Genomic DNA, 16,179 nt, shown 5'->3' on the forward strand with positions numbered 1-16,179 from the left:
CCGCGGCTGTCAGGTCCCCTCCCCTGCCGGACTTGCGCGCCCTGGCACCCGGAGCCTCCGGCGCTGCGCCCACCCCGCTCCAGCTCGCGTCTCCCGACTCCAATTAGGTCAGGCTCGGAGTCCCGCGGCCGCGGCTCCGGCCCCCAACGCGCGGCGGCCACCCGGCTCGTCTTTTTTTCTTCCCTCTCCTTCCTCTCCTCTTGCCTTACCCTCCCCCCTTCTTTTCACGTTGCTGGGGTTTTGTTTTTTGTTGTTTTATGCTTTAGGGGTTTTGTTGTGCCTCGCCTGAGCTCATGGGTGTACATTATCATGCTCCTCTTTTGTAGAGCGACCCGACGGCCATGGAGGCTGAAGAGACGATGGAATGCCTTCAGGAGTTCCCTGAACATCATAAAATGATCCTGGACCGATTGAATGAACAGCGAGAGCAGGACCGGTTTACTGACATCACCCTGATTGTCGACGGTGGGTAGGGTGGTGGGCAGAGGAACGATTTTGTGGCTTCAGTTCTTCCCTTTCCTTACCCGCCTTTTATCCACCCGCCGTGGGGTCTCTTCCAAAAGTCCGCGGAGGGTGTGCGCTGGGACCAGAGGGCACTTGTCTGTGTCTGCTCATGTAGACCGTGCTGCCTAGGCTGTTTGGCCAGTCACGCTTTCAGCATAGTCTGGCGTTCATTGCTTTTTAACTTCTTGCAGCCTCTTGAAGTTTAGTCTCATTGCACACTTGAGTGCAAGCTGATGGCATGGGGATAGGGAGGGTTTCTCTGAATGTTCGGTTAATAATCTTCAGTTGATAAGCTTCTCTGAGAGGTCTCTCACTGGAGTCATTTGGGAAGTGTTGATTCGTTTCTCGTTTCTCAAATGGTCTTGGAGGGAGTATGTGACAGATTTCTTTTTGCAGCATTTGCACCCCTTTGGAAGGCCGTAAGATAAAATAGGGTCTCTAGTAATCGTTCTCAGGGATTGTCAGTATAAAGAAGAAGAAAATCTAGCTTGAGTATCTTTTCTATTTAGTGACAATAGGCTTTTCAAGGAAAATTGTTCTTTATCATATATAGGTCTGCTGTAGATTGAGCGTCCAAATATTAGGCAGCTTCCAAATACTAGACATATTAAATTGTTCTCCAGAGCAGACACATCCAACTTTGTGATTATTCTGTGGTTTTTCCTTCTCTCGAAGTGATATGTAACCTTTATATTTAGCAGTTTCAACTTAATAAGATATGCTTTTCACTCCTTAATTGAAAGTAACAAAGTGCTTCTTTTCACTGGTAGGAAACACCTTAACCTCCTGAAGTGCAATAAACTGGCCTTTATTAAACTGACTTAATAAGGTCTTTGAGGAAAAGATACAGCTTTGTGCCTAATAGAGATTAAAATTTGTCAGAATAGCTGCCAAGAATATTCTGACTTTAGCTCAATTTATGTTTTCGATAATTCATATGCTTACATAATTACATTACAAAGAAAGATGTACTTTATATAGTTTTTGAACCTGTTTATGGTTTTACATTTGCTTTTCATGACTATGTATGTTTTCCTTTTTTTTTTTTTTTTTACCTAGGGCACCATTTTAAGGCCCACAAGGCTGTTTTGGCTGCTTGCAGTAAGTTCTTCTACAAATTCTTTCAGGAATTTACTCAGGAACCTTTGGTGGAGATAGAAGGTAAACACTTGTTTTAAATGCAATACTTAGTAAACATAATCAATGAAGAAAGTTTAAACAGTTAATTTAGCAAGACACCATGGGAAACAGGCATCAATAATTCCTATTAGGTGACCAGATAAATTGTTCTTTTGACACTCGAGAATTCTTACTTTCACTAAAGTGCTTGGTAAAATGATCTGCCAGGAAAATCTCTTAAGTTAGATGGTAGATGTTGGTCTCTTAAAGGAGTCTTATTTGATCCAGTGCCTTTTCCATTGCTGAAACCACTGGTCACTGTCATTTGAAAACCATGTATTAGAAGTGAATTATCATACTGGTGGGAATGCTGCAAGTTACAGCAGAGGCCTTTGTACCAGCAAAAGTAGTGAGGTACTAGCAGATGTACAGATGACATGCACTGTGTGAAATGGACTGGCATAATATGGAAAGGGCTAGGAAAGATGAAGTAGCATTCAGAGGACCTTCTAGTGGCTATAGAGGGTCTAGGATGGAAGGGGTCAACCACCAGGTATTGCCCTGATTTTTGTACTTGCTTGACATTTTTGTAATAATAGCTACCATTTATAGTGTCTGTTCATTCAGCTGAGGCTTACTAAGTGTATGACTCTAGGCAGGTTACTTTACTTGAATTGCGTCTTTGCTTTCTCCTCTGAAAAATGGGTTAATAGTCTTGTAATGATTGATTGGAAATAATGCATTGCAGAATGCCTCACATAGTGCTTGGCACATAGTAAAAGCTCAATAAATGGAGGCTATTTATCGTATTGAATATCTATTATAAAGTATTGTGCTAGACCCAGGAGATGAAGAATCAATGAATTACACATCCCCTAAAGAACTTGCAGTTTACTAGGAGATAAGCGACAGGTAAAGAAAGGAGGGCAAAAAGTGTTATAGAGGCTGTTATTGTGGAATGGTATCTGAGGATGGAGAATAAGTAGTCTACCTTAGAGAGAGAGAAAAGGTTTCAAAGAGGAGTTGACTTTTGAGCAGAGTCTTAAAAAGTCTAAAAATAAGTAGCTCAGGCTGGAATATACATTGCTGGTGAAGGAAGGAGCACCTTGAATGAAAAGCATTGGAGTATAAAAATGCTCAAGAGATTTAGGGAAGTAAGATCTTGGGTTTTAAGAGTGTGTATAGCAAAAAGTGAGTCGAGAGGTAGGCAGCCAAAAGCCAGTTGGCACTGAGTTGACTCCAACTCATGGTAACTCTGTGTCAGAGTAGAACTGTGCTCCATAGGACTTTACAGTGGCTGGTTTTTAGGAAGTAGATCATCAGACCTTTCCCAGGCACCTCTGGCTGGACTCGAACTTTTGGTTAGCAATGAGTGTGTTAATCGTTTGCACCACTCAGGGACTCTCATGAGGTACGCAGAGGGTCTTAATATGCTACGATAAGGAGTTTGGGCTTTTTATTTAAAAAAGTGAATAAAATATGCTTATAGTAAGTTTTTCATTCTTGGCACTATTGACATTTTGGGCTTGATAATTCTTTATTGTGAGTGGCAGGCTGTCCTGTGCATTCTAGGGTGTTTAGCAACATTCTTAGCCTCTACACACTAGATGCCAGTAACATCATACTAGATGTGATAACCAAAATGGTCTGCAGACATTGCCAAATGTTCCTGGGGAACAAGGGGGACCACCCCAGTAGAGAACTACTGCTATAGACAAATTAGAACATGCAAATAAACAAAAATAAAATAAAAATCCATAATCTTACCACCCTGAAATTACTACTAATGTTTTTGTATATATCTTTCCATGCTTTTCCTATACATAAAATTTAATATAAAGTCTGTATTTTTTAAAAATGCAAGCTTGAATAATAGTATAGCGTACATATTTCAAAACTCAGTGGTAGAACATGAACATGTCTATAAACAGTAACATTTTTAATAGCTGCATAGTATTCTAATGAATGGATGGGCTTTATTTAATCTGCACTTCCACTATTGAATATTTGGGTGTTTTACAATTTTGAGTAAATAGACAACACTGAAGGGTTCAGTTAAGGACAGCATAATCAGTTCGAGAGTCTTAGTTCACTGGCAGCAATGCAGAGCAGTGATTGTCAAACTTGTTTCAAATGAAATATAAGAATGTCTAGGATGTTAAACAGATAAAAATAGAGCTTCCCAGCTTGAAATGGGGATCTGAGGCATAGAATCTTGGCCTGCTAGATTCTTCTACCCCTACTCCTCTGGTCTCTTCAGAACTCCTAGAATCCTTAAATAGAGTTTAAAAAAAAAAAAAATTTCTGATGTAAAGGAAGGATTTTACTGAAGGTAGAGATCAGTTAGTCTTGATAAGAAATGAAGGCTGAGGCTAAGGCCTTTACTGTGGTGATGGATTTGAGAGCAGATAGGGAGATAGAATTGAAAGAATTTGATGACTGCGTTGGGGGAAGGTAGCAGGATGATTTCCAGGTCTCTACATTGCATGATAAGTTAGATGGTGTTGTCTTTCATTAGATTTTAAATACAGGAAGAAAAGCAGGTTAGTAAAGAAGCAGTAATGAGATGAGCTTTGGTTATGTTATATTTGAGATATCAGTGGGATATCAGCTTAGGATGGCTAGCGTGTAGTTTGGACCCATGGGCCTTAAAGCTCAGGAAAGATCTAGGCTAAAGGACTTAAAAGCCATCAATATAATTGGTGCTTGAACTTGAGTGGATGAAAGTACATGAATAGATTTATAGAGTGAGAAGAGGGCTAAGGAGTTTGGGACATTAAAATAAGGGTGTTTCTAAGGAACTCCTGAAAGGAGGCTACTATATGCCCATATAACAATCTGAAATTACAGTTGCTATCACTGATTAGAGAAGCCCTGGTGGCACAGTGGTTAAGAGCTATGGCTGCAGACCAAAAAGTCAGCAGTTTGAATACACCAGCCACTCCTTGGAAACCCTATGGGGCAGTTCCACTCTTTCCTATAGGGTTGCTGTGAGTTGGAATCGACTCAATGGCAACGGGTTTGGTTTTTTGGTTATCACTGATTAGAAGGACATCGTGCTTGGTAAAGTAGAGAGTGAAAAAGAGGAAGACCCTCAACAAGATGGATTGACACAGTGGCTGCAGCAGTGGGCTCAAGCATAGCAACGATTGTGAGGATGGTGGAGGACTGGGCAGTGTTTCATTCTGTTGTACATAGGGTTGCTGTGAGTCGGAACTGAGTCAAGGGCATCTATAAAACAGTATCATCACTGATTAAGTGATCCATAGGGCTTAGTCAGCTGATGTACATGGCTGATTGTCATTAAAAAAAGGAGGCCTTTATGATTACCTACTGAAGTTGTTGCCAAGATTACAGTAATAAAGGAGACATGTTATGGGTCATATTTTTGTTATGGAATTTTCTCATGTAGATAACTTCCTAGTAGGTAGTGGTGAACTCCTTGAGGTCAGGGGTCATGTCTTATTTATGTGTTTCCCAGTGACCTCACAGTTTCTGGCAGTTAGTATGGATTGAAATTATAGTTACATGAATTTACAATTGGAGGCTGATAACATACTTAATTGAAATCTGTATAGTTTATTATTTTTTTTAAATGAAATGGACCCCCGCAGACACCAAAATGAAGCCCTTCAGCAAGTTTCCATCAGCCATTACTCAGGATTTCTCAACCTCAACACCATTGACATTTTAGGCTGGAAAAGTTTGTTGACAAGTGTTGTCTTGTGTGTTTTAGGATGTTAAACAGCATGCTTGTTCTCTACCAGTTAGATGCTGATAGCATTTCCCCAGTTTTAACAATAAAAACTCTCTCTCAACTATTACCTAATGTACCTAACGTTCCGGGGATGAAGTAGGGTGTTCTTATCCGAAGACTAACTGATTTGGAGTTTTCTCTTGTACCTTTCAGTACTTCTGACCTGCTATGTCCGTGATTATATCAACAGCATACACTGACCTTCAGTATTTAAATTACATACAGATAAGAAAGTAAAACGTAAAAATATTCTTTTTGTTTTTTTGCTAGACCCAGGTTTAAAGAATCATTTTGGCTCAGTGTCTTCTTAAGCCCTTAACTTTGGGGTTACTGTACTGTCTAGATAGGTCACTCAGCAGTAGAAAAAGCACTGGGCATGTAATTAGAAAGCCTGAGTTTTTGTACTGTCTTTACTGTTTGTTGGTTGTGTGACCATGGACATTTTGGCTTCCCTTTTTCTTTTTCATCTGTAAAATATGTCAAGTAACTTTGAATGTTTCATGGATATTTTGAATATTATGTTATGAGACTGGATATTGTTGAAATCCTCTGGAGAATGCTGTTTGTTTTAGCAGGCAGTCAACCTAGTTAGGTTCAGACTGCCTTCTGGCTGTGGATCCAATGTCAATTTATTAGTTTTTAAAACCTTGGGTGGTAGTATACTCCATAGTGCAGTTCTCAAAGTCTTTGCTATGCTGCTTTGGGTCAGTTCCACATATGTGCAGCCCAGGGGGTGAGCTTGAGCCTGCCTACACAGATTTAGAGGATCCCTTTCTCCAGCTCCCTCCTCTCCATGATTTCCTCTGCACAGTGGCTCCCAGGAGCCCTTTCTCCTGGTCCTCTGGCTAGAAGGCTGGGGTTTTAGCTTCCCTGTGCATCGTGCACTTCTGCAATGGGATCCATCTCCTGGATGAAGCGGCAAGAGAAGGAAGGGAGAGAAAAAATAAGGAATTCCCTCCACACTCTTCAGACCATAGTCTTTCCCCTAGTTCTTCTGTCAGAGAGAAGGACTTTCTTAGAGTGTAGGTGCCTGCCACAGCCCACCAGCCACCGGTGTGCAGCATCAGAACTGGGGCTTGCCTTGAGGCGGGGCTGAAAGAAGGAAGAAGCAGGGATATTCTCTCCATAGTGTGCTCACTTCTGTTTTTCAGAGTCCTAATGTATTTGTTTTATGGATTCTGTCTAGGGTTTTTAGTTACAATTAATGGGTGAGATAGGGTGGAATGTTCTTTCTTCATTTTAGCCAAAACTGGAGGAGTCTGTAAAATATGGATAATGATCTGTAGCAGTGGTTCTCATCCTTAGCTGCACATTAGAATTACCAGGGGAGCTTTTACAAAGACCAGTAGGCTGCCTCTCCAAATAATTAAATCAGTCTTCGTAGGGTAGAATCCAGGCCTCTGTGTTTATAAATTCCCTAAGCCAGTTGCTGTGGAGTTGACGCCAACTGATGGTGATCTCATATGTGTCAGAGTAGAACTGTGCTCCATAGGGTTTTCAGTGGCTGATTTTTCGGAAATAGATTGCCAGGCCTTTCTTACGAGGTGCCTGTGGGTAGACTCGAACTTCCAAACTTTTGGTAGCAGCCGATCACGTTAACAGTTTGCACCACCGAGGGAGGGACCTTGTTATTTAAGGTATGGTCCAAGGATCAGTAGCATGGGCATCACCTGGGAGCTTGTTAGGACTGTAGACCCTCAGGCTCTATCTCAGGCCTGCTGAATCAGTATCTGCTTTTAACAAGATCCTCAAATGATTTCTAGAGCAGCACTGCCCTAGTACGATTCCAATGTGCAGCCAATGTTAAGAACCATTGCCTTATAGTGTTTTGTAAAAGCAAATGACGTGTGTGTAAAAAAAACTTTAAATCGTAATATGTTCTGTGAGTGTAAACTGTTATTAGATTTAAGCTGAGCTAGGCCCCTCTCTGTTTTCTAGTTACCTTTGATTAGAACCATAGGTTCACTCTTGGCTTCAAATCAAAATTGTTCTTAAAGCCAATTGCATCCCAGCTCAGCTTTGTGACTTGGATTTATACCACATAAAATCTTCAACAGATATTCATTCCCTTGCTCAGAGCACATAGCCTCCTCTTATTCTGAACTTTCGATTTTCTAAATTCATTTTTTTCCTCCCCCTCCTGAAACCACAGGTCAGTGAGCACCTAGTTTCTCTCTAGTAGCTGTTCTACCATCATGTCCAGAAATTTCATCCCCTAGTATTAACGACAAAACATCCAAGTACATGTTCATTCATTTTTGTAAGTAGGAGTTTTCCATCAACTGGGGAAATATGCCGAGACTAGAGAAATTCCAGAATGCTGCTCCCTTTTGCTTCTTCTTTCTAAGCGTTCCTGTCAGGATGAAGATTCAGGTTAAGGTATTCATATTAGCATTTTCCTTAGAGACTCTCTTAAAAAAATTATATTTTCCTGTGCACTTTTATTGATGGGAAAATGGACTGAGATTTGTAAGTTACCAAGTTAGTTCTGGTAGAGAATAACATTTTTACAACCATACATCATCTGCCACCACTTTGCTTACCTGGGCAGGTGTTACCAGTTTGGTTCACGTTAGCTAGTCAGGCCACTGGTTCCTAGGACAGTGTTGGGCTGGCCACATAAGAAGCACCTGGATTTGCATATGTATCTGTTGCAGTCGAGTCGATTCCGACTTATAGCAGCCCTATGGGACAGAGTAGAACTATTCTGTCCAGTAGGCTCGCTATGAGTCGGAATCAACTCAGCGGCAATGAGTTTCTTATACCTTAACCTCAACGTCTTTGCCCTGACAGCAGTGCTTGGAAAGAAGCACAAGGGGGCAGCATGATCTTACTTCCCCAGTTGGAATTGTCCATGAATTGTAATTATCAGGACAGGTATAGGACTCAGCCTGGAGGAAGTAGTAAATGTTTCCTTGAAGATGTGGCATGTAGAGTTGGGCCTTTGAGAATGGTAGGATTTGTACAACCAGAGGTAAAGTGATTAAGCATTCAGAAAGGAGGGTAAGGGTTAATAAAGGCAAGGAAGCTATTAGAGAGTCCAGGGTTTCAGGAATAATAAATAATTTGGTTTTGATGTAGTTTAAAATTTGAGAAGCAAAATAGCAGTAAATAGAAAAATAAAGAGGCCTTGAAATAAAGGCAGAGAGGTACTGCACTTGAGAAGAGCTCTGGAGACTATTGAGGATTTTGTCGCTGGATTGACACAGCTGCAGTCTCCCTGGCAGGACACATAGCATGTTTTATTAGATACAAAAGATGCTACTTTGTTGTTAACTAACAAATATATTTGGGTGATAGATTTTGCTGTTCCATAAGAGCCTTTGGAAAAAGCCTTAAAGTACTTTGCTAGTTAGTGCTGGAACTTGGCTACAGTATTACCGTACTATTAGTGAGAATTCTGCCAGCAGATCTTGAAAAATAAAGACACTGAGCTTTTCTTTTTCTTTGCTAAATGTTAAAAGCTCTGAATCGTCAAGTGTGAATGCATGTTAATGCATATCTTCTTTACAGGTGTCAGTAAGATGGCCTTTCGTCATTTAATTGAGTTCACGTATACAGCGAAGTTAATGATACAAGGAGAAGAAGAAGCCAATGATGTGTGGAAAGCAGCAGAATTTCTACAAATGCTAGAAGCCATCAAAGCCCTTGAAGTCAGGTAATTACTTAATTCCTTTAGCGAAGTGCTTATAGTCGTATTTAGTCATTTTCACAATGCAGTGAAGAACTGACATTTTGGAATTAAGAATATTTGAGAATCTATAAAAATTCTTCTGATTAATAATTATTCTTTCACTCATACTTGATTTATTGTTCTTATGTAAAAACTGTCCTAAGAGTAAATAAAGTAGTATCTTTTGTATCTAATAAAATCAGGACTAGGCAAAATCTTCTAACAGCTCTTCAGAAGTAGTACTCTGGGTCCCTATAAACCTTTTTGTTGGATTCAAGTTGTTAATTATTTCTTCCAAGTCTTACTCAAAAAAAGGATTTGAGGTGCCTTGCAAAGCTTAATGTAGTACTGCTTTAAATTAAGTGGGGAAGTTGGTGAAGATAAAATAAATAGACCAGGTGGGGCAAGGAGCTAACACAGTGAAGTTAGAAATAACGTAGCCAAAATGCATACTGTTTAGGTCTGTATACTTGTCAGATGGGCTAAATCTGGCTCTGAGTTCTGTAGCACCCAGTGCAGTGAAAAGACACAAGAGTAGTTGAAAAGAGAAAAAAGTAGTCAAATACATTATTCATGGTTATAAGATGAGAACAAACAGGATTTTTTAAAATGCATATAAAGTGCTTAGCATGGTGTCTGGCATATAGTGTTCTCAGTGTGAACTACTATTACTGTGATGATCTCCTGATTCTCTTTCTTACAGTGACCCTCGATGTAGGCCATTGCCATGACACCAAAGCACAGTTTGGTAAAATCAGTTTCACATAGGGACAAAATGATTCAGTCCAGCTCAACTGGTGTGGTTTAATTGAAAGATAAAATTTAGAAGAAATTCTAAGAAATAATTGAACTGTAATCATCCATGGATAATATTTCTCCTAATAAGTTTTTAATTAGTTTTATGACAGTTCAGGATTAAACTTTTCTGACGAGAACGTGGTGTGTATGTATTTTCTGATGCCTAGTGCCTGGCACATAGTAGGTGTTCTGTAAACATTTGTGAATGGATGCTTGTTGCATCCGTGCATGCTAATTAAGAACAGATCGTGCTGTCCTATAGGGAGCTGAGACATGGGTAGCAAAACAGTGAAATGCTGAGGATGCATACCTGATTAGAAGAGCATCCCTCCTCCAGATGGAGGTAGACTAAGGGGAATATTTTGTGGATGGAGCATTAGTGGATTTTTTATTAAATCTTGATTGATGAACCTTCTGAAAAGTTTTGTCTATGGTCTCTTTGCTGCTCATACTGAGTATTTCAAGGGAAAAGTCCTTGGCAATTTGACAGAGCAGTGGAACATATTGTGTAACACTGGCTTAGGTTGGGTTTGGAAACTCATTTGAGTTCGTGTGTGTGTAGTCATTGGGAAATGAAGGTAAGAATAGCTGGGTACAGTTATTTCCTCAGGCAAGCCTATTTAGATCCTTTTAGAGGTTCTAAATACTAATTACAACAGTCAGTACTTTTCACTATAAATACAGTAACATGTTGAATTGTTCCTTGAACCAAATAGGCATACAGTATATTTTGAACAGTTCTTTGTAAAACAGGAAGGCTGCAGTATTGCATATTGGCTCTTCATAAAAAGTAAGGAGTCCTGGTGGCTCCCTGGTTAAGTGCTTGGCTGCTAACCAAAAGCTCGGCGGTTCGAACCAACCAGCTGCTCCACTGGAGAAAGATGTGGCAGTCTGCTTCCATAAAGACTTACTGCCTTGCAAACCCTGTTAGTTGGAGTTTGTTTGTTTTTTTTTTTTTTTTTGGTTTATAATAATACAGTAATAAAAATTAGCATTTATACCCACTCACATATGCTCTTATTTGATCCTCCTGCCTCCCAGATCATTATTTCTAGTTTGCAGAACAGAAAACTGAGGCTCAAGGAGGCTGACTTGTTTGGAGTCATACAGATTGTAAGTAATAGAGCTAGGACTTAAGCCCAAATCTTGACTCCAAGTCCCAGACTCTTCATTGTACCATATGCCTTCCCAACAGTTAAAATTTCCCACTGATATTCCAAAGTAATTAAATTTAAGTAGCATACAATGCAGTAAATCAGTCTTTAGTTGCTTGTGAAATCAGCTGTGTTACGCACTAGTAATAGCTGAGGATTTTCCCAGTGGATGGTTGGCTTCTCTGGGAAGAACATCAGAGGTCTATCAGTTATTTATTGCTGCATAACTGTCCCCAAATTCAGTGACCTAAAACATCAACAATTTATTATTAAGATTCCATGGGTTGGCCGGACTTAGCTGGGCAGTTCTGCTCCGCTTTGTTATTGGCTGATGTCACTCATGTGGCTGTGCTCAGCTGGGTGTGGAATGTCTAATATGTGTAATACAACTTCGCTCACGTGTTGGAGCTGATTGTTGGCTGAGGTGCTTTCATTTTCTCCCCATGGTCTTTCCAGCACAATAGCTTGGCAGCTAGATTCCAAAAGTGTGAAGAAGGAAGCTGTAAGGTCTTGTAAGGAAGGACTAGGCCCAGAAATCACCCGGCATCATTACTGTGTCATTCTGTTGGTCAAAGCAAGTCACAGAGCTAGCTCTGATTCAAAGAGCGAGGGAAATAAACCCTGTATCTTGGTGGGAGGAGTGGCAGAGTCACAGGAGGAAAGGCCCATGGTGCACTGAAGTGTTTTGAGACTGGTAGGGGCTATCTTGTCATGGTTATCATTATATTTATTTAGTCTCTTTTCCTCCAGTTTTTCAAGGGGGTGGATGGCAGGCATCTGGGATCCTGTGAGAGACTGAGCATGTCAGCTTTCAAGGCTTATGGGCTTCAGTGTATGCTCAGTGATGCCAGTTAGCCCTCATGGTTACTCTACTATTGGTATCAGACAGACAGAATTGTGGATGTATTTCGAATCACTGAGGAAGAAGTCTGACAGTGAGGGTGGCTTTATAGCCTAAGGTAAAATATTCAGTTTCAAGGTTGAAAAGAAAATCAAATAACTTACTAGAAGTAGCTGCTGATTTAGGGATCTGGTTACCTACCCTCCCTTTCCAAACACTTATATATACACCAATACATACATATTCTACCTCATGCTATATTCAGCAGGCTAAGGGAAGTGCTAGTAACTGCAACTCCTAAGGTCCACATTGGTTTAGGGACTTGGATTGATATATATGACAAGTGTAATTTAAAATCTTAAATTATTTACCCCATAGATCTATTGTGTTGCCTTTCCATCATCTTACTCCTGTTTGATCTTTTATGTTAAAATTTTAAAGGCTGGGCAATTGTGTCGTGCAGTGTGAGTGATAGCAATACTATGCTTTGTAGTTTTTACGTACCTTGCATTTATATTTTATGCAAATATTAACAGCACCTAACTTTATAAAAATTCTTTAATATAAATTCTGGAACTTTTTTTTTAAAATGGCAGCAACACTTCAGCTGGTAAGCAAAACTATTCCCCATCTTGTCATTATTGTATGAACCTTGCTGTTTATGTATACTAGAAACTTAGTGATTGAGGTCTGTGGTATTTTTTCTTGTTTTTTAAGAATCACTTTTCTAATTTAAAACCTTATGTCCTGTAATGTGTCATCTGATCATTTACTGAGTGGTGGAGCTAGGACAAAAACACGTATGCCAAAATTTAACTTTTCAGATCCTAAGAAGTCAAACCAGCACCATGATATAATTTAGGATTGTGTATACTCTGAAATATTAAAGAAGGCTAGGAGATATAAAAGCATAAAATATAAAACAATCTTCATTTGTAAATTTATGCATTCTAAGAACCATTCAACAGTTTTTCGTTTACTTGTTTGAAACTTAGCTTTTTGTTGTGTTAGTTTAAGTCATGCAGGTTCCTAAGGAACTTGCACTTTGAATTAAATGTCACTATCCAACTGCCCGTAATGCCACAGGAGATAAGTGGATAGTGCAAAAATCAATAGCATCACTGATGAGCATCAAACCCAGCCTTGGTTTCAAAGCTGAGATAAACTTGGGTTTAGATTCTAGCTACCTTGAGCAAATCAGAACCACGTAAATAGTTGGGGTTTTTTTTTAATTGTGCGCATCCAACTGCATAAAAATGATGTTTATTTACGTTTGTGCCTTGGTTAGTGGAAGAGCATTTACTAGCTAAGGATCTTAGTAAATCCCTTCATTTTCTTGCCTCAATTTCTTCTTCTGTATTCTGGATATAACAGTAGTTAGGTTGTTGTGAGGCTTAAATGAATTTATTCTCGTAAGATGTTTAAAACAGTGATTGTCATATAGTAGGTATTCAATAAAACCATTTTTAATTATCCAAATATTTACATATACCCACACATGGGGGGTGTGTGCGTGTGTGTACATTTTCTAGCGGTGGTGGTATTGTGTGCCTTCGAATTGATTCCGACTCATAGCAACTCTATAGGACAGAGTAGAACTGTCCCATAGGGTTTTCTAGGCTGTAATCTTTACGGGAGCAGATTGCCAGGTCTTTTTTCCTGCGAAGCTGCTGGTGGGTTGGAACTGCTGACCTTTTGATAGCAGCCTAGCGCTTTAGCCATTGTGCTACCAGGGCTCCTTTCTCTAGTGTTGGTATGTTGCATTTTGAGTTATAAGTTTCAGGGACTAACTCAAAGCACATCAGTAAAAAAGAAGAGTAAAAACTTCCTCAAATGAGCTCTGAATGATAAAGTTAATTTTGTATATTCTAGAATGTAGGTGATACGGTTAATTTATACCCACTAATTTTATACTCACAGTATCTGTTGAGGTACTATTTTTATCCTTTATGGTATATTAATAGGGTATAATATGGTGTATTAATTACATTAATTTTTATATGTTTAACCAGCCTTACATTCCTGGGATAAATCCCACTTGGTATGTTGTATCATCTCCTCTACATGCTGCTAAATTCAGTTGGCTAGGGTTTTTTTTTTTTATTATTTTGGTGAAAACAGGGCTTCGAACTGAACCGTTTCATTAGGTTTAAGCCTCTGTAAGCTAATTCAGCATATCTGGGGTAGAAATGCAAATTCTTAGCAGAGGATCAAACCAGAATGAACTGGTTTGAGGCCCTAGGTGAAAATATACATAACAAAACATACATCATCTCAACGATTTCTACATGTACAATTCAGTGATATTGATTATATTTTTCAAGTTATGCAACCATTCTTGGCTATCCTTTTCCATATCATTTTACCACTGTCAACATAAACTTCAGTTGTCCCTCAGTATCTATAGGGGATTGGTTTCAGGACCCCGATGGATACCAAAATTCGCTGATGCTCAAGTTGCTTATATAAAATGGTGTAGTATTTGCATATAATCTATGCACATCCTCCCGTATACTTTAAATCATCTCTAGATTACTTATAATATCTAATACAACATAAATGCTATGTAAATAGTTGTTATACTGTATCATTTAAGGAATAATGACAAGAAAAAAAGTTTTTTTTGCCGAATGTCTTCAATCCGTGGTTGGTTGAATTTGCAGATGTGGAACCCTCGGATAGGAAGGGCTGACTGTACTCCCTAAGCAAAAGCTCTGCTTTTCCCCCTCCGTCCCACCCCTGGTAACCACTAATCTTGGTTTCTATGTATTTGCTTATTTCATGTAAGTGAGATCATATAATATTTGTCCTTTTGTGACTAACTTTGCTGAGCATGCTGTTTTCAAGGTTCATCCATGTTGTGGCATATATCAGGACTTCATTTCTCTTTATGACTGAGTAGTATTCCATGATGTATGTATACTAGATTTGTTTATCCATTCATCTGTTGATGGACATTTCTCTTATTTCTACCTTTTGGTTATTGTGAAGAGTGCAGCAATGAACATTGGTGTAAAGGTTCTAGTAACAATTTTTGTTTTGAAGTTTTACTTCGTCTGATATTAGTGTAGCTACTTCAGTGTGTGCAGATGCATGCGTGCATGCACACTCTGTTTTTGGTTAGATACTGTTAGCATAATTTATCTTTTTTCATTCTTTCAACTTATTTCTGTTTTGTATCTAAACTGTGTCTTCTGTAGACAGAACCTAAAGTATATGTCTTGTAGACAGCATCTTTTTACTTTTAATGACTGATGTAAAATTTTTGTCTAGTAAGTCCAATGTCTGAGCTTCAATAGGGACAGTTTCTGTTGGCTGATTCCCCCCCCCGCCCCGTGTATGGGCTATACTTTCCTTTTCATTGTGTTTCATATTTTTGTTGAAAACAGACTTTTAAGGAATATAATATGTCAACTCTGGTTTTCAGATCATATTGTATTATTCTCTGTTGCCACATTTTCCCAATAGACTAGAACATTTTTGAGGCAGAGATTATGTGTTTTTCATCTTTAGGAGGCATTTGGAAGATTTTGAAAAGCTACCATTCAAAAATTTCCTCTAAATGGACTACAGTATGCAGTCTTTCTTGTTTTAACTTTTTCACTTACCATATTGTTATAAAGATTTGTCCACGTTGCGGGTATTACTGCTATTTTGTTCTTTTTATCGCAGGGTAGTATTCCATAGTATGGTATGTTGTTGTTAATTGCTGTTGAGTTGATTCCGACTTAATGGTGGCCCTGTGTGTGCACAGTAGAACTGCTCCGTAGGGTTTTTAACACCAATTTATTCCTCCATCATCAGTTGATGGACATTTGGGTTGTTTTCCAGTTTTTTACTAATGGAATAATGCCGCCATGAACATTTATGTGTAAGTCTTTGAGTGGACATATGCTTTCATTTCTCTTAGTAAACACTTAGGAGTGGAATAGCTGGAAAACAGCTATTTTTTTAAAAAAGTGGTTGTATCATTTACATTCCCACCTGCAGTGCAAGAGTTCCAGTTTTGCCACATCCTCACCAGCACTTAGTCATGTTTTTTTTTTTAAATTTAGGTCAAGGGTTGGCAAACATTTTCTTAAGGAGCCCCATAATAAATATTTTAGACTTGTGAGCCATACATCTCTGTTGCAGCTACTCAGCTCTGCTATTGTAGCATCAGTGCAGCCATAGACAATATGTAAATAAACAGGTGTGGCTGTGTGTCAGTAAGACTTTATGTACAGAAAATAGCCTGCAGACTATTTGTTGATTCTTGCTTTAAGCAGTCTAATGGGTATATGGGAGCCCTGGTGGTACAATAGTTAAGAGCTTGGGTTACCACCAGCAGGAG

General features: G+C 39.2%; 1 protein-coding gene across 5 annotated transcripts in view; it reads left to right on the top strand.

The window, feature by feature from the left end:
* ZNF131 (zinc finger protein 131) overlaps positions 1-16,179 on the top strand; it is a 36,438-nt gene that overhangs the window by 845 nt on the left and 19,414 nt on the right. For 2 of the 5 annotated variants that reach the window (XM_023742504.1, XM_023742505.1), the window contains 3 exons: positions 327-465; positions 1,564-1,665; positions 8,894-9,038. In XM_023742504.1, coding sequence (XP_023598272.1) covers positions 342-465; positions 1,564-1,665; positions 8,894-9,038 — 371 coding nt within the window. In that variant the 5' untranslated portion in view covers positions 327-341. Of the gene's footprint in view, positions 1-20; positions 108-187; positions 466-1,563; positions 1,666-8,893; positions 9,039-16,179 lie in introns of those variants that run through there. The other 3 variants (XM_023742503.1, XM_023742507.1, XM_023742506.1) reach the window with 3 other exon arrangements.

This window comes from Trichechus manatus, unplaced genomic scaffold, assembly GCF_000243295.1.
Source record: "Trichechus manatus latirostris isolate Lorelei unplaced genomic scaffold, TriManLat1.0 scaffold00212, whole genome shotgun sequence".
Taxonomy (NCBI): Eukaryota; Metazoa; Chordata; class Mammalia; order Sirenia; family Trichechidae; genus Trichechus; species Trichechus manatus.